This window comes from Gracilinanus agilis, chromosome 1 (genome assembly GCF_016433145.1).
Source record: "Gracilinanus agilis isolate LMUSP501 chromosome 1, AgileGrace, whole genome shotgun sequence".
NCBI lineage: Eukaryota > Metazoa > Chordata > Mammalia > Didelphimorphia > Didelphidae > Gracilinanus > Gracilinanus agilis.
The window spans coordinates 144,710,794-144,736,729 of record NC_058130.1 but is presented as its reverse complement, the minus strand read 5'-3'; the positions used below and the strand labels follow the sequence as shown (position 1 = coordinate 144,736,729).

Below are 25,936 nucleotides of genomic sequence, written 5' to 3'. Positions count from 1 at the left end.
GAAAGGAAGAAGAGAATGCTAAAAGTGAGATTCTTGTCCATCAACGAACAAATTTTTAAAAATTTTTCTTTATTTTATTCCAATAACAAATTAACATATAAATTTTCCATGGTTACATGATTCATGTTCTCTCCATCCCCTTTTTCCTCCCCGTCCCAGAAGCAATCCCACTGGGTTTTACATGTATTATCATTCAAAACTTATTTCCATATTGTTCATTTTTGTAATAGAGAAGTATTTTAAAACCAAAACCAGAAATCCTATACCCAAATAAACATGTGATAAATCATATGTTTTCTTCTACATTTCTACTTTTACAGCTCTTTCTCTAGATGTGGATAGCATTCTTTTTATAAGTCCCTCATAATTGTCCTGGATCATTGTATTGCTAATAGTAGCAAAGTCCATTACATTTGATCATCCCACACTGTTTCAGTTACTGTATATAATGCTCTCCTGGTTCTACTTATTTCACTCCACATCAGTTCATATAAGTCTTTCCAGTTCTTTAGGAAATCATCTGGTTCATCATTCCTTATAGCACAAGAGTATTCCATCACCATCATATACAATTCAACAAATTTTTATGATTGATATAACTATTGACTGATTAATTTACTATGAACCTGACAAAGTCCTTCAAACCATGTCAAGCTTGGATGATGGTGAAAAGTACATTGGAAAATATGGCTCAGGTTTGAGAAACAAAAGAGACCAAAAATGCCTCAGAAGCTTTAATTCCTATTTATAATGAATCTTTTCTTCCAGAAAAAAAGTTGGCAGTAGTAAGATAGTGTTTGATAAACCCAAAGATCCCAGCTTTTGGGACAAGAATTCACTATTTGACAAAAACTGCTGGGAGAATTGGAAAATAGTATGGGAGAAATTAGGTTTAGATCCACATACTGAAACAACACAAATTCCCATATTGGCCATGTCCAAAAATCTATCTATATCCATAACTATCTATTTAGGTCTATCTATCTATCTGTCTGTCTGTCTGCCTGCCTATCTGTCTATCTATCTATTCAACCATCCATCCATTCATCCATCCATCTGTTTCTCTTTCTGTCTGTCTATCTGTCTGTCCATTTGTCTACTTCATCGTGTACTCTGAGTCCTTTCTATCACGATGTAGATGGCATCTTAAGTCCTCTGAAACTGTGGTTAGTCATTGTATTGAAAAGCATTCCCAAGACTTTCAAAGTTGTTTATCTTTACAATGTTATTGTTATTGTATAATTTTTTCCATCTCACTTCATTTTGCATCAGTTCATATTATCTTCCCAGGTCCTAGAACTATCCTTTTCATCATTTCTTTCAGAACAATGGTATTTGATCACATTCAGATAACATGACTTGTTTAGCTACTAGATATCCCTTCAGTTTCCAGTTCTTCGATATCACAAAGAGCTACTGTTATCATATGGAACTTTTTCTTTTTTCTTTGACCTTTTTGAACTTTAGACCTAACAATGGTTTCAATGATCCAAAGATATACATAGTTGATTACCTTTTTGAGCATAGTTCCAAATTGCTTTTTTAATTTTATTATTATTATTTATTTGCTTTTTATATTCTTTTGGTTTTTTTTTCTTTTTAAATTTTGAGTTCCCAATTTTTTCCTTCCTTCCCATCCTTCCCCCAACTAGTGAGAAGGAAAATAATATATCAATTTTATATATATGAAATCATACCAAATATATTTCTAGATTAACTATATGTGTTATTTGGAATTTTGGGGGTTCCATTGAGAGGTATTTGGGTCTCATTTGAGCCTTAAGATATTTAGCTATATGAAAAACTTCCTGTGGACATTTAGGGGGCTTTGAAACTACATTTTCCATGATTCAACAGTTTCTGGTCTTGAATGAACGTAAAATGTAGCTTAAATTGGGAGGTCGGGCTTGAGACTGGCTCTCTCTTTGGTTTCCTGTGTCTTTGGTGAGCTGCCCTCTTTGACACGGGAGAAATCAGGCACATGGTCTATGGGGAGAAAGGTCTGGCGGGGAGATTTGAAATAGATCTGAGAAGGCACGCACGGTCATTTCTTTATTTTACCAACATGGCCATAATTAAAATATTACTTCTCCTTTTAATATCAGTCTCTATTGTTTATAATTATTACACATACCACAAAACAAAGCAAATAATAAAGGAAAGAAGAGAGAAAAATCTCAAATAAAACAATAATAAAATAATACTTTCCAACAAACCTTCAAAAATCAAAGATCAAAAAATGACTAAAGAAGATACTAAACAATTGCAATAGTTCCAATCTGACCTATTCATGCAAGTTGTCAGTGCCAAAAATTGGAAAACGAAAAGTCACAGAATTATAGATCAAGAGCTAGAAAAAAATCTGAAAAAGTCATCTAACCCACTGCTATGCAGATGAGGAAAATGGATTCCAGAGAAATCGTGACTTGCCCAAGATCACAAAGGTCATAAGTGAGAAAACTGGAATTCAAATTTAGGTCCTCTCATTCCAAATCCGCTGTTCTTTCCCATGTATCATACAACTTTTAGGCAAATTATAATAATTTCTTACAAAACTTCAACCTGTATTGAAAGTCATGTGATAGAGTGGAAAGGGTATGTGAATCAGTGAAAAGAGTCTTATTTTGATTCATAGGTTCAATTCTCAGCTCTGCCACATATTGTTTGTATGATCTTGGGGAAGTCATTTAAATTCTTAAAAAAAAAAAAAGTCCAGGAATTGGTTTAACCAGAAAACACTTGCTCTTTCCAAGCAGAGCCAAAGAAGTCAAAGGTAGCTTATGACATAAATTCATTTGTAAAACACTTTGAAATAGGATGACAGAGAATATAAATGAATTTTAAAACTGAAAAATAATGGAAACAAAACCAGAAAGTCTGACATGAGACCTAAAATGAACCACATTGTCCCTAAGATGGATAAAATTGGCAAGAGGAAAACAAATAAATGTAAAATGGGATAGATCTGTTCGTGTTTCTATAACAATTTACATTCATCATCAGTGACAAAGGAATTACCTTTCGGACCCATGTGTCTAGCCCTAATTTGTTATGTGAAAATGTACAAATGGTGAGGAATAAGATGTGATTGCAGACAACAAGCATTTATTAAGTCAGAGTCTGTGCCACTTACCAAACTAAGCAGGAAAGATACTAAGAGAAGCAGAAACACAATCTCTGTGCAACAGGAATTCCTGGGGGCAAATCCGTGGGACCTTGGGCAAGTCATTTAACTCCAGTTGCCTAGCCTGTACTGCTCTTCTGCCATGGAATCAAATTCTAAGAAGATGAGGATTTTTTTTAAAAAAGAGGAGCTCTTTCTGGGGCTGTCACTATGTCTCCCTGAGTCTCCTCTTCTCTAAACTTAACTTTCACGGTTCCTTCACCTTATCCTCAAATAGTATGAACTCAAGACCTTTCTCCATGTTGTCTTCCTTTGAAAATTCTCTAACTTTTCATCGTTTTTCTTAAATTATGGACCGTAGAACAGAACACAAAACTCCCAGCTTAATGACTGACGAGGGCAGAATGCAGAAGCAGAATCACGTACTCGTTTCTGAAAGCTGTGCCTCTCTTTATTTTCAGCTCAAGATCATATTGGCTTTTTTTGACTGCCATGCCACACTGTGGACTCATATTATAAACTTTTTTTTTTTTTACTAAGTTTTACTAAGCCTCTAGATCCCCATCAGACAAATTGCTGTCTAATTATATTTCCCCGCCTCTTGTACTTCTGGCAATGATTTTATGATCCCAAGTATAAGACTTTGCATTTGACACTCCTGAATTTCATCTTATTAGATTCAGCTCCCTATTCTAGAATTACCAAGATCTTTTTGGGTCCTGAGTCTATCATTCATTGTAGTAGCCATCTCACTCAACTTGATGTAATTAGCAATTTTGATCAGCCTACTTCCTTCACCTTTATCAAAGACATTGATAAAAATGTTAAACAGGAGAGAGGGAAAAAGGATTTATATAGAGCCAGACTGTGCTAAATGCTCCATAAATATTATTTCACTTGATCCTTACGGGATTGAGGCTGTTATTATTCCCAATTTATAGTAGAGAAAACTGAGGTAAGCAGAGGTTAAGTAAATTGCCCAAGGTCACACAAATAGCAAGTATCTGAGGCTGGATTTGAATTCAGATCTTCCTGCTTCCAGGTCCAGCACTCTATGTATTGGGCCACCAGCTGCCTCTATAGAACCAAGCACATATTCTTGGGGCACTACAAGCTAGACTTTATTCCAAGTTGACATAAAACCATTAATTGACTAATCTTTGAGTCCAGCCTTTTAACTATCTCTGAATCCATGTAGTGGTATTTTATTATCGAATCTAAATCTCTCCATGTTTTCCAGAAGGATAACATGAAATATTTATTTTTGCTATATTTATTTTATGCAGCAACTAGGTGGTACAGTGGATAAAGGACTAGATTGGAATCAGGAATCAGGAAATCTTCAGCCTCTTACTAGCTCTATGGCTCCTGGGAAGCTATTTAATTTCTTTCTACCTTTCTACCTTTCCTCATCTGTAAAATGGGGATAATAACCGTATCTAGTTCTAGGGTTGTTGTGAGGACCAAATGAGATAATATTTGTGAAGTGGTTACTAGGCACTTAATAAATGTTTATTTCCTCTTTCTTCCTACTTTCTAACAACCAGCCAAGAGTGGAGAAGGCTACATGGGTACATCGTGGGTTATCTCTTACTGGAGGCCTTCAAACAGAGGCCAGATGATTACTTGTCAAGCGTGTTGGGTATTCTTTATGAAATAAGTGGTTAGACTAGATGGCCCTGAAGTCCTTTCCAATGAGGAGATTCTGTGAGATTCTCTTTCCTGCCCTCCTCCTTATCAGCACCCATCAAGGTGGAGCTGACCTTGTTTTAAGTTTAGAGGAGGAGTTAACCCCAAATTTCCTGGTACAAGTTGTCAGGGGAAATGGACGGGCTAGGGCTGATGTGGAAGGATGGAGACAAGCCTGAGCTGAACCTCCTTGCAAACACATGCAACTTGAGAGCTGCCTGGTTGGGGTTTTCAGTTCCTGTTGAGTCAGCCTTTCCCCCCATCTAACCCCCAGGTCTACTGTGTGGTCAGTCTTGGGGCTGAGTTGAGAAAAGGGCAGCCATTGCAGGAGGGGAGTGAAGGGAAGGAATGAAGATGAACAAGGGGACTGAGGGTGGGTTAGCAGGTCCCCTGTATGAAAATAACCCAGAATGGCATGGTCCTATGGAAATCAAAGGATCATAGCTGAAGAATAGGGAGGGACCTCAGAAGTCCAACCCTCTCATTTTACAGATGAAGAAACTGAGACCTACAGAGCTATCGGAACTTAGATCTTCTAACTCCAAATCTAGAACTTCTCTCACTATGCTGGTATCCAAGAAATCCTCACCTGGATTATTGTCCTAACTATATTTTTCTAGTTTACCAGTGACCTTAAACAAGTTACCCAACCCTCTTGGGTTAAAGAAGCCTCAGTTTTCTTTCTCTGTAAAGTGAAGGGTTATAAAATCACTCTAAACTGTGGGGCTTCGAGCTAGAATGGATTTTAGATGCCATCTAATCAATCCATCAATACATAAACATTTATTAAGTACCTACTACATGCCAGGCACTATACCAAGGACTGGGGTATTAAAAAAAGAGGCCAAAAATACCCTTTAAAAACCAGTCCCTGTTCAAGGAGTTTACAATCTAATAAGGACAAACACTTTTATTTTGCATCTAAGCAAAATGAAGCTCAGACTCACCTGAGACCACATAGAAAGTAGCAGAATCAGGTTCTCTGAATACAAATCCATCACCCCTTTCACTCTCTCTCAGATGGTTGGACCAGATCAGTAATCCTCAGCTTTTTCAGAGCATGAGGTAAAATTTTCCCCTCCTCCCTTCCAATTCATTTCATTGTTGATCAGACTTCCCATAAGGCATGGTGCTTGGTGCCACAGACATAAAGAAACACAATCCCTATCCTTAAAGATCTTACCTTTATCAGAAATGTATTTTTTGTTCATAATAGTAGTTAGGCTATTGGTTTCCTTTGAGAAAGGGGAAAAAAACCCTAATGATCAAAGGTCATTATGAAACAAGTAACACTTCTTGATGAATTTTCTTAATGGCATCTGGATATCTTTGAAAATAAGACCTAGGTATGCTGAGACATTCTTTGTCTACAGTAGTTAATATGTATTTATTCTCTTCTACTGATCAATATTACATATTTTATTAGAGCTAAAGAGCAAAATAACAATGGTTGGCATGTGATTCTGGATCTCTTCTTTTTAAAAATCATTTTTATTTCTTTCATGAAATATTTCCCAATTACATGTAAAAATTTTTTAATGATCATTTAAAAAAAATTTTAAGTTCCAAATTCTCTCCCTCTCTCCCATTCCTTTCCACTCCTTGAGAAGGCAAGCAATTTGATTTCTATTATATATGTGAGGTCACGTAAAACATATATCCATATTGGCCATGTTGCAAAAGAAAACACAAACAAAAAAAAGTAAAGACAAAGGGATTTTTTAAAAGCATGATTAACTCTGTCAGAGTTCATCAGTTCTCTCTCTGGGAGTGGATGGTGTTTTTTTCATCATGGATCCTTTGGAATTGTCTTGCATCATTGTCTTGGTCCAGAATAACTAAGTCTTTCACAGTTGATCAGTGCATCTTTTTCAATAGCTTTGCACCTTCCCAAGACCTACCCAGGAGTCCTAGTCTAGGACTCTTTCCCCACACCATGTTTTGTGGGCTCTTTGATCAATCTTACTTTTTATGAGTTGTTCAGTTTGGGGAGCCTGGACAAAAGGAATGGTGCCATACCAAGGCCAGTGAACAAAACTCTGGTCCTTGCTTTGTTTCTGTCTAGTTCTGTGACTACGAGCAAATCTGTTTTCCCATCTATAAAATGAGAGGGTAGTTGAGCCTTGGCACTTAAATGAAGGAATAAACCTTATCTCTTAAAAAAGTGGCTCAGAGGATGGGATGAGCTGGACTTTTCAGTAAGACTTGCGCATTGCAGAGATATCTTTGAGGACAACTTGAATCCATTGAATCAAGTGGGGTTTAGGAATGCCAGAGCAGAGAATGTTAATGGTCTAATGGAGGAAGATTTCCTAACAGTTTTCCACTCATCTTTATCTTTTTTTTCTGGATGGTTTCATCCTCATTTTGTGTGCTTATTTTGGAGATGGTACAATTACCTGCTTTTTCAGAGACTTGGATGAGTTTCACAGCCCACATTGGCTTTGCAAGCCTTGATCTATTAGCCTGATCAATAGCCAGGTGTCCTGGTAAGCTGGTGTCTGGGAGAGCGGACAAGGTGACAACCCCACATTTCCTCCTAAATAAGTCACAGCCTCTGCCATGTGGAAGACCCTTCATTTCCAAAGAAGTTCCCCAAAATTAATCGATCAGTAGGCATTTGTTAAATATTTTTATGTGTTAAGCGCTGTGCTAAGACCCAGACATACAAAGAAAGGCAAGAACATGCCTTCAAGGAGCTCATATTTTAATAGGGAAGGTGTAAACTATTGGTCTTTTATTTGTGCCCTATCTTATAAAATGGTTTTCCTTTTACTGGGTTCTGTTCTCCTTGTAGCTAAATTGGAACCAAACAGCCCATCATCCACAATGCTCTATAATTTCAACTTTATTACTAGTAAGTAGACTGTGTGACCTTGGGCAAGTTGTTTAACTACTTTGGGTCTCAGTTTCCCTTTTAGTAAAATGAGAGGGTTGGACTAGATAATGGTTTATAACTGTGGGGAATAATAACACATCTTTTGAAGACTAAAAACATCTTTCTTCAGATTCTTCTCTACCCACCTTTCATTCAATTCAATTCACTAAACATTTTTTCAGAAGTATTCTTTATCTCATGAGGCAGTAGGTGCCAAAACACCTTCCCTCCCTTACCCTGTTGTCTAGGGAAACCTTGGGGCCAAGATGGCCCATTTGATCTTTCTGAGAAACCACAGTCTGTTGTGCACCCTCAGGATTTCCTCCTTTGACTAAGTAATCAAGCAGAGGAAGATATTCGCTTGCTATTGATACTCAGTTTTAAAAAAGAGGTTGGGGAGGCAATGAGTACCAGTGGTTGGGCCTAGAGAAACAGAGACTTGTCAAAATAAAAGTATGACCGGACCCTCCTTGAAGTTGGAAGTTGGGGTTAGTGCAAGGTTTGGATGACTGAAGCTACAAAAGCAACCGCCTGGGCTGTTTTCTCTTTGCTGGGATGCCCCTAGTCTCTTGCATTTCCCTCCTCTTCTTCCTCAAGGGCTCAATAAATCCCTTTCATTTATGCTGCCAGATGACCCCAAACTCGTATTCCCTTGCTAACGTGGTCGGATGTATTGAGAGTATAACAGTTATTCCAATATTGTATGATGATCAACTGTGATCCAGGACAATTCTGAAGGACTTATGACAGAATGCTATCTGCTTCCAGAGAAAGAACCTTTGGAGTTGGATGCAGATGAAAGCACACAATTTTTCGCTTATTTATTTGTGTTTTTGTTTTGGGGTTTTGGTTTTATTTGAGTTTTTCTTACAACAATGGCCAATATGGAAATATGTTTTGCATGAGAATACATGTATAATACAAATCAAATTACTTACCATTTCTGAGAAGGAGGGAGAGAGGAGAGAGACAGTTTGGATCTTATCATTTTGGAAAACTGTTATTGCATGTAACTGAAAAAATAAAATATATTTGAATAACAAATAAATAAATAAGGATAAAACAGGTATTCAAATTGAGTCTGCAGCCTAGGTTGAGGACTTCATGGGGGGCGGGGAGGACAGCTTCCTTGCTAGGCATGCTGGGGTTTGTGGTTGGGGACTTCTTGCTAGCCAAGAAATCTTGGAAGGTAAACAATATCCTTGTGTTGGATGTAGTGGTGGTATGGGTCACTCACCTTCTGGCCTTTCATGAACACTTTCTGTTTGTGTACTTCTCCTTAACAGTATATTCCCCCGCCTTAGTTCCCCCTCAAATTGTCATGTATCTCCTCCCACCCCTGAACTCAGTAGCTTCTTCCAGTTTACACTGTCTTTTGTCCTTGCCCCAACCAGATTCCTACAATAAGTAGCCAGTCTTTGTAATAATAGTTGGTATATATTCTTAAGTTGGTAAAGCACTTTGAGCTTTGTAGCAACCTTGTGAGGTTGGTGTCATACGTAACATTATCTCAGGTTACAAATAAGGAAACTGAGGCTCAGATTAAATGATTTACCTGTAGTCACATAGTTTGTAAATGTCACAGCCTGGATTTAAATCCAGGTTTGTCCGGTTTTTGAGTCTATAGCTCTTTCCAATTATTCCATACTGCCCCCTCCTCAGTCAACTTATTGGTTGACAAATCTGAATAAACTATTTTTTAAAATTCAAAATTCTCTCTCTCCTATCCTCTCTTCCAACCTATTGAAAAGGCAAAAACCCCAAAATCTATTATAAATATGTTTGTCGCGCAAGTGTTTTTCAGCCACGTCCAGTTATTTGTGACCCATATGAGTTTTTTTAATTGAAAATGTTTAATTAATTAATTTAGAATATTTTTCCATGGTTATATGATTCATGTTCTTTCACTCCCCTCCTCCCACCCACCATCCCGTAGTCAACAAGCAATTCCACTGGGTTTTACATGTGTTATTGACCAAGACCTATTTCCATATTATTGATATTTGCACTAGGGTGATGGCTTAGAGTCTACATCCCCAATCATATCCCCATTGACCCATGTGATCAAGCAGTTATTTTTTTCTGTGTTTCTACTCCCACAGTTCTTTCTCTGGATATGGATAGTGTTCTTTCTCATAAGTCCCTCAGAATTGTCCTGGATCATTGCTGCTAGTAGAGAAATCCATTACATTTGATTGTGCCACAGTGTATCGGCCTCTGTGTACAATGTTCTTCTGGTTCTGCTCCTTTCACTCTGCATCAATTCCTGGAGGTTGTTCCAGTTCTCATGGAATTCCTCCAGATCTGCAGGAAGCCATCAAAGCCCGTGACATTTAGCACAGCTCGTCACCAGCTCTGACAAACCCGCAAAGCAGGTGTCAGAGGAATGGAAATTTCTCACTCAGTTTCCCCTATGTGACTCTTTTCTCAGTAGCATTCACTTGTATTGAAACTATTGCAATCAGTATCCTTATTCAGCCACAGGGAGACACAGAAAAACAATACAAGTTCATGGCAAGAACAACCACAGTCACAGACTACCCACTATCCCAAAATAAACCCCTAAACAAACCCCCATAATACAGAAACTTCCCCTAGAATCATCCCCACAATAAACCAGCAGTTAGTGAGTTAATGCAAGTTTCTAAATTCCCCAACAAGAATGTACCTGGCCTAGGTTTGTTCCCAAACTCCCACAGACCAAGGAAATAGTGAAATACAAGGAAAACAGGGGAATGACAAATTAGCACAAAATCATCCTTCCAGAACTGCATTCTTACTAACCCTATAGCAGAAAGAACAGCAAACATACTTTTGAAAAATAGTGAAAAATGAAAGAATATAATGGGAACAAAATTTGGATCAGACTGATATTATTGTATCTTATTTGATGTAATCAACTACCATAACTATCTTCTTAATTAATGATAGGTATGAATAGCATAAAATAAGAATATCCAAGATTTAATTAGTTAAAATATAATCAACCATTATGCTTAACTAGGAAATGATGTTCTTGAACCTTACAGTTGGCTGAAAATATAAAGTTCCAACTAAGCCAGTCGGTAATGAATAATTCTTCACAAACTTGCTTCTTTGTTTAATCACAGTAGGATAATTAGTAAATGCCAGTCATATGATATTTCAAAAGTTAATATGTGATTTTGAATGTATGGGAAAATCAAAACCTGTATGAGAAGGGGGCAGCTGGGTAGCTCAGTGGATTGAGAGCCAGGCCTAGAGACGGGAGGTCCTAGGTTCAAATCTGGCCTCAGCCACTTCCTAGCTGTGTGACCCTGGGCAAGTCCCTTGACCCCCATTGCCTACCCTTACCACTCTTCTGCCTTGGAGCCAATACACAGTATTGACTCCAAGACAGAAGGTAAGGGTTTTAAAAACAAAAAACAAACAAAAAAAAACCTGTATGAGATCATAAAGAAAAAAGGGTATAAAAATAAAAATCAGCAGATGGCACCAGAGAGAACAGCCTCTGCAATTCCACTTGCATTCTGGCTCGTTTTCATTTCATTTTCGCCACGCCATTCCAACTCCAGAGACACCCCCCCTCCCCCCCAAGGGAAGAGCAGGCTCTTTGAACAGATCATTATTCCTTATAGCACAATAGTATTCCCATATGAGTTGTTTTTTTTTTTTAAAACAAAGATATTGGAATGATTTGTCATTTCCTTCTCCAGCTCACATGTTATAGACGAGGAAACTCAAACCAACAGAGTTAAGTGACTTGCCCAGGGTCATATAGCTAGTAAGTGTCTGAGACCAGATTTGAACTCACAAAGATGAGTGTTCCTGACTCCAGGCTAGGAACTCCACTGTGCCACCTAGATGCTCTTACAAACATGTACAGTCAGGAAAAACAAATTTCCTCCTTTAGGTGTATCAAAAAACAAAACAAAAAAAAAAAAAAACAACTATGCCTCAATTTGCTCTGAGTCCATCACTGCTCTATCTAGAAGTAAGTAACATGTTTCATCATGAGTCCTATGGAATTATGGTTGGTCATTGTGTTGATGTGTATTTCTCTAATTGTTAGTGATTTTGGAGCATCTTTGCATATATAAGGTTATTGGATTTCTTCTTCTGAAAACAGTCTATTCATATCCTTTGATGGTTAATCAGTTAGGATCTAGTATATATTTCTTCACAACTTCATACAACTTCATAGTTGTATAAAGGTGGGCCTGAGCTTATTGAGAGGTTTTTTTGCTTCTGGACCTTGAGGGAGCAGGAGTCTGTCTCTGAGGCAAGGGGTGACTGGCAGTTGAAGGATAAACAGTTATCACCTGATCATTTCCATTTTGGTTATGAATCTTTTGTTATTTAGCAGCTGTCAAATTGATTTTTCTAAAACAATGGTAAGACCATATCAATCCACCCTTACATACACACACCATTTAAAAAACTCTAATGGCTCTCTGATCCCTCCAAGATCAAATATAAAATTTTGTTTGACTTTTAAAGCCCTTCATAACCTTCTTACCTTTCCAGTCTTGTTATATCTCACTCCCTTCCACATAGTCAGTGACACTGACCTCTTTGCTTTTCCTCAAGCATGACACTCCACATTCTGCCTTTGAGAATTTTTTCTGGCTGTTCTCCATAGCTGAAACATATTCCCTCCTCATTTCATTTCCTGGCTTCCCTGGTTTCCATCAGGTCCTAGTGAAAATCCTACCTTTTGCAAGACATTTTCCCCAGTCCTCCTTAATCTAAGTTTTTTGAGATTATCCCATACATATTCTGTGTACATAATATAAGAGTCAAAATAGGGGTTTTGACAAAATAAGAGAGCAGCTTTTAATAATTTAAGTTTTAATGAGAATATAGTAGAGTTGTAAATATGATCCCTTTAAGCCAGAGAAAAGAAAACTTCTAGCAGCTTTTAACAATTAACAATTTAGTTTAATTTAAATAGAGATAGTAAAAGAATATAGTAAAGGAGGGAAAGATAGAAAGAGAGATTACTAATCTTATACCCTATAAATATATCTAAAATTCCTAATACTCACTAAAATTTCTAAAAACCCTACTTTAACTGTCTTCAAAGATAGGTTCTTCTGCTTGGCCAGATCAGGCCTAATCTAACCTACTCTACCTAAAATTGATTCACTAACTACCCATCTACACTAATAAATAAACAGCCACCACCCACAACCTCCTTAAATAAGTTTTATCCTTCAACTGCCAGTGTTTAACTGCCAGTTGCCCCTTGCCTCAGAGACAGACTCCTGCTCCCTCAAGGTCCAGAAGCAAAAATCCCTCTAAAGGCTAAAGCCAAAAAGCCCCATCAATAAGCTCAGGCCCACCTTTATACAACTAAACATCAATCCACACCACTACCAGTAACTAACCCCCAATCACCAACTCACGCCCAGCAGTCAACTCCCTGCAACTGCCAGCCCTAACTGTCAGCAACACACCGAACCAACTCTCAGCAACTGACTCTTCTAACTACCATCAACTGACAGCCTGCAACTGACACTCGCTCAGCAGGGGGGCTCCCTGGTTTCTACTTCCTGTCATTGTGGGCTGGTTAATCCTTACACATCTTTATGGTAAAAGGACCTCCAGGACTCCTGTTAAATTAAAGAAATTAAAGAATTCCTTTTTATAATCCCCACTATCATCCTTTGGGAGGCTAATCTCCTCAATGGATCAGCTAAACATATCTAACTTATACTTCTAAGAATCTTCTAGTTAAAGGCACCTATAATATTATACTAACAGAAAACTAAAACAATAATAAGGAAAAAGGGAAATAAAAGAGAAAGGAAGCAAAACCAATGGTAGGTAGGCACATTGAAAAAAATCCAATTACGGGGCAATCCCCCTTGCCATAAGAAGTTTACATTTATTAAATGTTCAACCAATACTTCCCACAGTTCAGTTTAAATCTTCCAATGCAGTATAGTTTCTTTATGGCATCTTCTTAAAACAGTTCACTTTTATTGATTCAGGGAGTTACCAAATCCTAAAATTACTCAAAAGATTTCAAATCTTGGATTTTACAAAATATATTTTACAAAATATAATTCCCAATTACAAATAATACAATTCTAAATCTTAGAATTTATGAAAATTATACTTGATGGAAAATAAGAACCTGGGGATATCAATTTAAATCTAACAGATACAACATAAAAAAGTATATAATCAACCCCCCCCAAGACAGATATTGATCAACACTAACACTTAGCATTTATTTTAATTTTTCTCTATCGCCCCATAAAAGTATAATAATAATAATAATCATTTCTAAACAGAATACATGCCAGCACATGTATTTAAAACAAAATACAAATTCTATAATGTAATATAAATTATACACTTACCCATTGGCTAATGGATGCCTAAACTCATTCTATTGCAAAATAAAAAAAAATTAATGCTGGTATCATGTGCTTCAAGTACAAGGAAAAATAAAATAATAAAAATTCTGGAGTTCAATGTCAGTGAAAATAATGTCTAGTTGTCTCTACAGTTTTATATTCAATGCATATGACAGGATACAGTCAATCAGTTTCAGTGGAAAGTACTCTTTTATGTGGGAGCAATGAGTCCACGAGGTCTTTTCTCCAATTTATAGCTGTTGGAGTGGTTAACAATATTTGAAATGGACCTTCCCAAGCTGGCTGAGTTGCCCCTGTGTGCTGGAAGTTCTTTATAAAAACCTTGTCTCGAGGGGCAGCTGGGTAGCTCAGTGGAGTGAGAGTCAGGCCTAGAGACAGGAGGTCCTAGGTTCAAACCCGGCCTCAGCCACTTCCCAGCTGTGTGACCCTGGGCAAGTCACTTGACCCCCATTGCCCACCCTTACCACTCTTCCACCTATGAGACAATACACCGAAGTACAAGGGTTAAAAAACAAAAACAAAACAAAACAAAAACAAAACAAAAACAAAACAAAACAAAAAAACCTTGTCTCCTGGGTTTAAATCATGAAGGGGAAAGTCTATAGGTCCAGCTTGCACTACAGCTCTGGATTCTTGAAGTTCTCTTAATTTTATCTGTAAATCCCTGATATAGGAAACAATAGAAGTATCTCCCCCTAGCAATGATGTGTATGTCAGGGAAAAAGGCTTAGCTTGTATAGGCAGATGTCTGAAAAGCATCTCAAATGGTGAGATGTGTAGATCTCCTCTGGGCCTGCTTCGAAGATAAAATAGGGCTAGAGGAAGAACCTCAGGACATTTTAAATGAGTCTCAGTGCACAGTTTTCCAATCATGGTCTTAAGTTCTCTAGTCATTCTTTCAACTTGGCCTAAGTTCTGGGGATGATATAGTACATAGAATTTAGGAGTTATCCCGAAACAGTAATAAATTTGAGATAAAACCAAATGAGTAAAATGAGTCCCATGTCTGAATAAACACATGCTATAAATCATGTCTGAATCAACACATGCTATTATGAATCAACATTTATAATAATAAAAAGAAGTATAATTTCTTTTAAGAGTACTTTGGCAACAAAAGCTGCTATGGCTCAAGCAGTAGCCATCTGGTCAGCTGGTCTACTATAACTAAGCAAAATCTATAATGTCCAGCCTTTGGCATTGTAAGAAAATCAATCTGTAGATGTTCAAAAGGTGTGTAAGCCAGAAGATGTCCACCAAAAGCTTTTCCACAAAAGGCATGTTTGTTATATGCTTGACAGGTAGAATAGGCTGCACACACTTTAGAGGTACATAATTAAAAATACTTCAGAAAAAATTTGATAAATTGAATAGAGGTTATAAAACTAATTTGAATTTTTTGCTTAAAAAAGAAAAAAAAGTTGGTTGATTATTATTCTCCCTTTAGATTGTGAGCTCCTTGAGATCGGCGACTGATTTTTTTTTTTTTTTTTGCCTTTTTATATCACCAGCATTAGTATAGTGCCTAGTATATAGTATGTTTTTAAGAAATGACATAATCCATCACTGGGCCCATACTCAAAGCATCTCCAGATTGGCAAACACTACCAGAATTTGTGTTCCATTGGCATAGCATTTTAATAGTTTGGAACTGTTTTTTCTTTTTGAAGGTATAAAGCTAATAATAGTTTTTTGCTTCAAAGAGTATGGACATTTTAGTCACTTTGTATAATTCCATATTGTTTTCCAAAATGGTTGTATCATTTTGTAGCTTCACCGACAATGTATTAGGGTGCTTATCTTTCCTCACTCTTTCCAATATTGACTATTGCCATTTTTTGTCGTTTTTTTTGCCAATTTTCTGGGTGAAGTCTCAGAATTGTTTTGATTTACATTTCTCTCTCTCTCTCTCTCTCTCTCTCTCTCTCTCTCTCTCTCTCTCTCTCTGTGTGTGTCTCTCTCCATATCTCTTAATTAGTTATTTGGAGCATTTTTTTTCATTTGGTTGTTAATACTTTGCAATTATTATTTTTTTTAATAAACCCTTGTACTTTGGTATATTGTCTCATAGGTGGAAGATTGGTAAGGGTGGGCAATGGGGTCAAGTGACTTGCCCAGGGTCACACAGCTGGGAAGTGGCTGAGGCCGGGTTTGAACCTAGGACCTCCTGTCTCTAGGCCTGACTCTCACTCCACTGAGCTACCCAGCTGCCCCTACTTTGCAATTATTTTAAGAACTCTTTATATTCTTTGACTATTTATTGGAGAATAGCTACTAGTTTTCTAAATATTTATTAATTATCTGTCTATCATCTATATCCCTTATCAGAGAAACTGTATTCAAAGTTTTTTTTATAATCACGTGTCTATTTTATCTTTTGTAATTACTTGTAGTTCTTATTTAGTTAAGAATATATCTCTTAAGGCAGCTATGTGGCTCAGAGTACCAGTCCTGAAGGTGGGAGGTCCTGGGTTCAAATCTGTCCTCAGACATTTCCTAGCTGTGTGACTCTAGACAAATCACTTTACCCCAAATTCCTTGCCCTCACCACACTTCTTTCCTGGAACTGATACTTAGTATGGAATCTCAGACAAAAAGGTTTAAAAAATACATCTCTTACCGAAATAAATTAATGTAAAAAATGCACATGTATATTGGATATCATATTGCAATGAGTGGGGTAGGAGCAGAGGGAGAGAGAGAATTTGGAATTTAAATTTTTAAAAATGCTTAAAAAATATAGAATACATCCCTTACCTATAACTGTGAGAGGTGCATAATTTGTTTCTCTTCTAATTTTTTAATAGTGTGATCTTTTATATTAAGGTGACATAGCCATTTAGAATGGAGTCGGGTGAGAGGAACTGGCTGCCATAGTGTATGAGAAGTCAAGTTTGCCAATCCTGATGAGTGAGCAATCAGAGCAGAACTTCTAGGACAGTCCTGACTTCCCAACCCTCTTTCAACCTCACTTTCTATGTGAAACCTTTCCTAACTAACCCTACTTGATTCTGGTTAGTCCAATCTTTTTCATAGCCTCTCATCCTACCCAACTTTGCTTCCTCATTTACTTAGTACTATATTTGTATGTATCTTTGGTAGCATCCTGTGGTTGAGTTGTTAACCCAGCTATATATAGGTGACCATCCATATCTGGTTGCAATGCATCTTTTTTAATGGCTATCACCTACTCATGATATAGTGGAAAGAACACTGAATCTGTAGTCACAAAACCTTTCTTCCAATACTTGCTCTGCTAGTTCCTAGCTGCATGACCTTTGGGCAAGGGTCTTAACCACTCTGGTTCTCAATGAGGGAGTGGAACTAGATGACCTCTAAAGTCCTTTTCAGTTCTAGGTCTATGAAACCAGCCTCCTTCCTTACTGTGGCAACTACTTCATCCTCTTTCTCTGGAGCTCCATGGATTCGGATACATTTGTAGGCTTAATCTCTCTCTCTTTATATAAAATGCTATCCATTGGGACCAAATAGATGGGAAGGAAACTTGTGGTCAACAGAGATCCCTTCTATTTTTATTTTGAAAAAGACATCTTCCAAATAAGTTGTCCTGTTTTTTACTTTATTTGATGTCAATATTCATTAGGTCATTGAACAAAATTAGCAGCAAAGTTACATCTTTCAGAGTCTCCTATAACTTTAGTGCACTCATGAGAGATACTTTGCCCATTGAGAACCTTCAGGGGGCTTCCCTGTGTTTTACCCAAATATTTTTTTATTAAATTTTTAATATAAAGAAGATCCTATATCCTCTATACATTTGGCATTCACCAGACAATAAAAAAATGTACTCTGCTCCAGAAAATTGTCCATTAAAGCCTGTTAGCTTCCTTCTCAAAAAAAAAAGTTTTGCCCTCAATCTCAGCTTGCCTTTGGACCTCATATACTTGCTCTTATTCTCTGTTTGCTCCCCCCATGCTATTTCTGCTCCTCAAATAGATCATATTTGTCACTAAGTGTATATATTCATGAGGCCATCACTAATGTTTTTATAGATTCACATGGGTAGCCAGTTGATCGTAAGTTCCCTGAAAGCATGTATGGTGGAAAGAGGTGTAGATTTGGAAACAGAAGGTTAGGGATCAAGGTGTAACACCACCTCTTACTACCTTAGGTGCTCAAGCTTTTATTTTAATTTTAATTTTTAATTTTTAATAACCCTTACATTCTATCTTAGAATCAATACTGTGTATTGATTACCAGAAGAGTGGTAAGGGCTAGGCAATGGCGGTCAAGTGACTTGCCTACGGTCACACAGCTAGGAAGTATCTGAGGCCAGCTTTGAACCTGGAATCTCCCATCTCTAGGCCTGTCTCTCAAACTACTGAGATATCTAATTGCCCCCGTTATGTGCTCAATCTTTCTGAGCCTTAATTAATCAACCCACAAGAATTGATTAAGTATGCACTGTGGGTCAGACACTGCTGAATGCTTAGAAGTGCAAATAATGAAACAACTTCTATTTGCAAGGAATTTACATTCTAATGGAAGGAGACAATAAATATATGCATAACATAAAGGATATAAAATATATACAGTATAAAGTGAATAAAAACAATATATCTAAAGTAGCTAAATACAAGGTAATTTGGGTTAGAGGATAACAGCAGGTGAGAGGAATCAGCAAAAGCCTTAGTTTCTTCATCTGTAAAGTGGTCATTATCATTATTTCATACTTGACGTGCCTCTACCTTATCGAATGTTATAAAGAAAGCACTTTGCAAATCTCAAAGTGCTATAGAAATGAGAGTTTTCTGATTGCTGATAATAAATGTAAAGTGTTATGGGCATACGAGCTAGACAAGGGCTCCACAGACAGAGGGTGGTCAGTCAATTGACAAACATTTAGTAAGTGTTTACTATGTGCCAGGCATTGTGGGGAGAACTAGGGGTACAAAAAGAATAAAACAGGGTCAATGCCTTAAGGAGCTCACATTCTACTGGGGAAAAACACAACATGCAAAAATTGAAGATACACAACACAAAATAGAGCAAATGGAAGGTCATTTTAGAGGAAAGGCATTCCCGGGGAGGAGACTTCTGCAGAAAGTAGAATTTGAGCTGAATCTTGAAGGAATCCAAGGGTACAAGTAGATGGAAGGTGAGGAGGGAAGAACATTCCGAGCATGGGGGTGGAGACTGAGGGAGAAAACAAGCAGGGAAAATAGCCAGAGTCCAGAAATAATGTCAGGTGTGAAAAAGAGTCAGGAAAACAGATCACTGGATCATAGATTACGTGGAGGACGGTCATGTAAGAAAACTAGAAAGGTAGGAAGGAGCTAGGATGTAAAGGACTTTAAAAGCTAATGAGGGGGCAGCTGGGTGGCTCAGTGGATTGAGAGCTAGTCCTAGAGACAGGAGATCCTGGGTTCAAATCTGGCCTTAGAAACTTCCTAGCTGTGTGACCCCAGGCAAGTCACTTGACCCCCATTCCCTAGCTCTTACCACTCTTCTGCCTTACAACCAATACAGAGTATTGATTCTAAGACAGAAGTTAAGGGTTTTTAAAAAAAGAGCTAATGAGAGGACTTTATATTTGCTCCTGGAGGTGAGAGAGCTACTGGAGTTTATTAACTAGAGGAGTGACATGGATAGGAAGATCACTTCAGCAGCTGAGTGGTGGATGGACTGGAGTGGGAAAGACATGGGGTAGAGAAGGAGACCAACCTGACATCAACACTCAATGCAATGCCCATTATATAACTGGATGTGCAGAAAGGGTTTTTGGGGTAGCTTCTCTAGAATTGGTTTGAAAAGCAAGTTTCTCCATACCATATTAGCTCCCTGCCTTTTCTCTAGGCTACTTTCTTGTGATCAGTGGAGAGAGAAGTGAACTCAGAACAAAGAAGATCGATTTCAGCTCCTACCTCAACACTAGATATGTGACCTGGGAAATAATTTCTCTGTGCCTCAGTTTCCACATTTGCAAAATGAGAGAATAAGACTCAGTGGTTTCTAAGGTTTCCCTTCTCAGCTTTAAATCTAGGATCCCAATTCTAATGCCTTCCTCTGAGGAGTAGCTGAGGACTAATTAATGACTCCTCTAAATTTCTGTAACTGCTTCATATTCTTTCCTAGAACCATGGACAAAGGTTTACTAAAGCTCAACCCCTGGGATCCGGATGCTATTGGAGAGGGTCCCACCTGGAAGGGGCATCATTATTTCCACTTCAGGCCTAGGGCTATCATTTCTGCAGAATTCCTGGATTTTCTTTGATGGAAGGTGAGTGGAATCCCCAACATGGGTATTTTTACCTTTGCCATGGTTAGGGATCATCATCATTTGAACTAGAAAGAACCTTAAAGAGCAGCACTTTACAGATGCTGAGGCATAGAGAGCTGAAATAATTTGCCCAAAGTTGGACAGGGAGTTAAAAAGCAGAGCCGAGACTTCAAGTCTTGAATTCAAGTCTTCAGACTCCTAATCCACTGTTTTCTCGCCATGCTATATTGCCTTTTGGGGGAAAGGATTCCCCAGTCAGATCTACTTTGGTTGGTGTGGAAGGGGCATCAGTAGGTGGCTCACATTGCTCCCTAGTACTGCCTTCCCAGCCATTCAAATCTCTAGTGTCTCAGCAGAATCCCTAGATTCTGGGATAATGGTGCTGGTTTAATCAACTGGATTTGGAGAGTCAGCTATCCCAAAGACATGTGCCTGTACGCAGTTGCTGCTCTCATGGAACAAACATGTGGGAAAGGCTTCCCACACAGAAGCCAAACATGCCTTCAGAAGACGGAGACACTGGGCCAGGTCCAAGCATTCTGATGCTACTCCTCAAACCCCAATAGTGATGATTCCCTCATCCTACATGTTCTATGGCTCTAAGAGGGCTAGATAGGGTCTGTCTCTGCACGCTTCTTCACCTAACTCCCCTTCTTTCTCTGTCTTTCCCTCTCTGTCTCCTCCCCATCCTTCCTACCATGGATAGGTCCCTGGATGCCAAGGCACCTGAAACAGCTGGTTCAAGTTATCTCCTTACCTCTTCTGGAGGAGATTCTGGGCTCCATGAAGAAGCAGGAAGTCCTTGCAGAGGAGGAGTTCAGCCTTGTTCAGGGGGCCTGTTCCCCCACGCAGAAGGTGAAAGCGCTCATTGATCTGCTGGCTGGGAAGGGCAGCCAGGGCTTCCAGGCTGGACAAGACTTCACTGAGAATTCTACTGCCCAGCTTAGCCTCCACAGGACTGCCCATGGTAGGCAGTACCTGAAAAAGAATGGGGAGAAGTTATAGCACTCATTCTCTTTGCTCCTTCTCCCTTCCTTACCCCTCCCTATCCCTTATCTCTCTTCCCCTTAGAGATCCCTTGCCCAGCCTTGATGTCTTTACTTTTGCCTCTTCCTATGAAAACATTTCTCTTTCTGACTGATTCCCCAGACTCATCCCCTGCCTTATCTCTGCAGATTCTGGGATGCAGAAGCATTTGGAGGTTCTCCTGAGCAGATATGGAGTCAGTGTGGACTTAGACCTCCTGTCAGAAAAAGCTGCCTCCGAAAGACTGACCAACTTACTGTTGGTGGAGGGCTTGACCGATCTCCAACTAAAAGAGCATGACTTCACCCAGATTGAGGCCACCCGGGGCCAGAGACGTGTGTCCAAAACAATCCCCCTGGAACGACTCTTCTTACCTCTCTCCAAAGTCTCCATCCCTCCCCGGATTTCTGTGACCGTTGGGGTGGCCGGCATTGGCAAGACTACCCTGGTGGCCCAGTATGTCTCCAAGTGGGCCCGAGGGGAGATCAGTAAGGACGTCTCTTTGGTGCTGCCTTTGAATTTCCGAGAACTCAACATTTATGAGAAGTTGTCTGCAGAGAGACTTGTCCGCTCAGTCTTCCCCCACATCAGTGAAACGGGCCAGGTGTGGCTGGATTCCGGGAAGGTCCTGATGATTCTTGATGGGCTGGATGAATTTAAAGTATCTCTGGATTTTTCCAACACAGTGGCTTGTACAGACCCCAAGAAAGAAATCCCAGTGGACAATCTTATCACTAACATCATCCGTGGAAATCTCTTTCCAGAAGTTTCAGTCTGGGTGACATCTCGCCCTACGGCTGCCAGCCAGATTCCAGGGGGGCTGGTGGACCGGATGACTGAGATTAGGGGCTTCAATGAGGAGGAGATCCAGGCTTATTTGAACCAAATGTTTCCTGATAGTCATGACCTCCCTGGACAAGTCCTGAGTCAGGTCCAGGCCAACAAGGCCCTGTATCTGATGTGCACAGTCCCTTCCTTCTGCCACCTCTGTGGGACGGTGCTGGGTTACCTGGTCAGGAATGGACTGGGTTGCCAACCCTCAGAATTGGCACCTCCAAGGACCCTCTCTGAGATCTACTCATGGTACTTCAAGATAGCCCTGTGTGGGGAGGGACAGGACAGATGGAGGGAAAGCCCAAGGATTGAGCAGGCTATCCATAGTGGGAGGAAGATGATGGGAACCTTGGGCCGACTGGCCTTCCACGGTCTCCTCAGGAAGAAGTATGTGTTTTATGAACAGGACATGAAGGCTTTTGGGGTTGACCTCCCCCTTTTACAGAGCAGCCTATGCAGCTGCTTCCTCCTGAGGGAAGAGACCCCATCATCCTCTGCCTATTGCTTCATCCACCTTACCTTGCAAGAATTTGCAGCGGCCGCTTATTACTACAATGCAGCCAAGAGGGCAATCTTTGACCTCTTCACTGAGAGTGGCATGTCCTGGCCTAAGCTTGGCTTCCTCACCCACTTCAAGAACGCTGTGCAGCGGGCATTCCAGGAGGACAACGGGCAGTTGGATGTGTTTTTACGCTTCCTCTCAGGTTTCCTCTCCCCACAGGTCAACTCACTGCTGGCCGGCTGGTTCCTGGGGCGGGATGAACACAACAGCTACCGGGTCCAGGCTGTGGGCCACCTCCAGGGGTACCTCAGGGCTGACACCCCTATCTCCTCCCGCACTGTGAATGTCCTACGTTGCCTGCATGAGCTGCAGTACACAGAACTGGCCAGGGCTGTGGAGGAGGGTCTGGAGAGCGAGAGCTTGGCTGGGCTACTGGACCCCATGCACCGCTCTGCCTTGGCTTACCTCTTGCAGGTCTCTGAAATCTGTGCTCAGGAGACCAACCTTACCAGGTGCCTCAACTATGCCATCCTCAAGAGTCTGCTGCCCCAGCTCCTCTACTGCAGGAACCTCAGGTGCCCATAGGGGAATATAGGGGGCATTTTCCTGTGAGCCTTTAGGCATGGGGTGGTGAGGATGAAAGGCTTTGTGCGGGTGAGCTCAAGGTCTGAAAAATGAGGAACTAAATTATTTTGCTCTTCCCCACATCAGAGGTGAACAGCCCTGCTTATTCTGACTCTGGGGCCAATTTCTTGCCCATCTTTTCCTCACAGAGCTAATAGCAGCCATTGGGCATGACATATGGCATAAACCCCACAATACCAGGCCATGAGAAAGCCCTCCTTAATGGTTCTGTCTCTATCAATCAATCAATCAACAAACATTTATTAAGCACCTGATATGTGCCAGACAGGCATTTTGCTAAGCATTGAAGGTAATAATCTCGACCTTCAAGAAACTTACGTTCTAATAGAGGAATTACAACATGTTCACAGATAACTAAATGCAGGATACTTAAAAATAAGTGCAAAGTGAATTTGATAGGGGAGAAGAGCTGCAGGAATCAGGAAAGGTCTCTTTAAGGAAGTGGTGTTTGGGTTGAGCCTCAGGGAGTAATAGGCTCCAGAGGCAGAGGTGAGGAGAGAGCACATTCCTGGCATGAGAGATGTGAGGTATGCCCAGAGATGGGAGATGCAATATCTCCTAGAGGGAATATTAAGTTTGGCCTGGAATGTAGCATTCTTTGAAGGGAGTCCTGTATAATTATCTTGGAAGTAGGCTGGTGCAGATTATCCATGGCTTTAGGTACTAACAAGCATTTGATTCTAGAGATAATAAGGAGCCACTGAAGCTTCTTGAACAGGATTAGACTTGTGCTTTAGAAATATCAGTCTATTAGACCTATTGATTTCAAATCTAGAGCTCTTTGTTTGGGTTGGGGTAGGAGAGGAGAACAGTTTCAGAGTCCTTTCAGAGTTTCAGGGTAGGTTCTCTTGGCAACTGGATACCTTGGAGAGCACTTACTTATCTCAGGTAACAACCCCTGGACCACTTTGTAACTGCTCCCCCTTACTATCTTTCTAGCCTTTTGCCAGAAGTTGTGAGGGACATAATGAATACCCTTCTCATTCACAGGAGCTCAGAGGGCAGGGCCACAGAACAGGTACTTCCATGCTCTCCCAAATCTTATGGGAATTTGAAGAGCTCCTAATGTAGTTATTGGAAAAAAGGGACCAGGGGAGCTGGGGAGCTCAGTAGACTGAGACCCAGGCCTAGAGGCAGAAGGTCCTAGCTGTGCGATCCTGGGCAAGTCCCATAACACCCATTGCCTAGCCCTTACTACTCTTCTGCCTAGATCTACATAGTATTATTCTATAGTATAGTATAGTATGATACATATATTATATAGTAATATAGTATAATACATAGTATTAATTCAAAGGTGGAAGGTAAAGGTTTTAAAAAAGGGGGGACATCTCAGAATCTTGGGGATGGGATCCTCTGAAAGAGTTCTTCAGAATGTTTTTTCAGTCCTACAGTCTGAACCTGTTAGAAGAGACCCAGAAATATCCACATCTCTCACATGGTTATTATTTAGTGACAATTTCAGAAAAAAGTAATTTCTAATCTTGTCCCCCTTTTTTCAATAACTATATCAGGAACTCCTAAAATTCCCCCAAGATCTGGGGGTGTATGGAAGTATCTTTCCTGTGGTCCATGCCCATTGAGCTCCTGCAAGGGAGCAGGGTATTTGTCATGTCCCTCATAGCTTCAGGCACGATGCTAGATAGGCAGTAAGTGGGAGCAGTCACTAAAGCAATCCAAGAGACAGGGAAGTGCTCTCCAGGGTAGCCAGGTGCCAGAGGACTTACCTACCCCTACAACGGCTCCTAAGAACGACCATCAGTTGCCTTTGCCATGTGCTCTCAGGAGAGATCTAGATATTTCTGTTGGCTTGGCAGAGGTCATCAACCCTTTGGAGTGAGGCAGATGGGAAAAAGTCATAGCCTGGGAGTTAGAAATCCAGGATTAAGACCCAGACTTTGACTTGGGTCCACTATAAATGAGCTCTCTAGTCTCCTATATCTCTGGCCCTTCCCCTATCTCTGCCTTAGACTCTTTCCAGTTAAGTCCAGAAGCTCTGGCCATCTAAGATGTGCTCCTGGTTCTTCAGAAGACTCTGATCATTGAAGGACAGGAGATGGGAGAAGAGGACACTTCTTGTCTCTCCTACTATTAAAAACCTCCTCTCTGCTATGTTCTGTTCTGCTTGACCAGGCTGGATAACAACCAGTTTCAAGACAATGTGATGGAATTGCTGGGCAGTGTGCTGAGCAGCAAGGATTGTTATATTCAGAAGATCAGGTAACAATGGGAAGCCCAGGGTAAAGTTCTTGGGACCCACACTCTCCCCATCAAAGGACAAGAGGCTAATTCTAACCCTGACTGCCACGTCTTCCTTCCTCTTGATTGAGCACAACCAGCTTCCCTCATCCCATCCCCAGTGATATGATGCTTCTTAGTAGGCTTTCCAACATTCTAAATTGTTGCACATTCATTTATTCCTTTGCTCATTGTTAAGCACTCCCTCTGCAAAGTCCTGTGCTGGGTATAAAGGTCCTCACCTCACAGAGGTTATACTCTAGCTGGGGTGGGTGATACAGGATGTGATACAAATATAAATCAGTATACATAATGAGTATACACTAACTAGGGAAGAAAGGCAAGAAGGCAAGAAGGCAGGAAGGCAGGAAGGAAGGGAGGGAGGGAAGGA

General features: G+C 39.9%; 1 protein-coding gene across 1 annotated transcript in view; it reads left to right on the top strand.

Moving 5' to 3' along the window:
• Positions 1–20,111: 20,111 nt before the first annotated feature.
• Positions 20,112–25,936, top strand: part of NLRC3 (NLR family CARD domain containing 3) — a 41,174-nt gene continuing 35,349 nt past the window's right edge. The window contains 5 exon segments of the mRNA XM_044657975.1: positions 20,112–20,153; positions 20,155–20,300; positions 21,007–21,155; positions 21,476–23,237; positions 25,441–25,527. Of these exon segments, the coding sequence (XP_044513910.1) occupies positions 20,112–20,153; positions 20,155–20,300; positions 21,007–21,155; positions 21,476–23,237; positions 25,441–25,527 (2,186 nt within the window).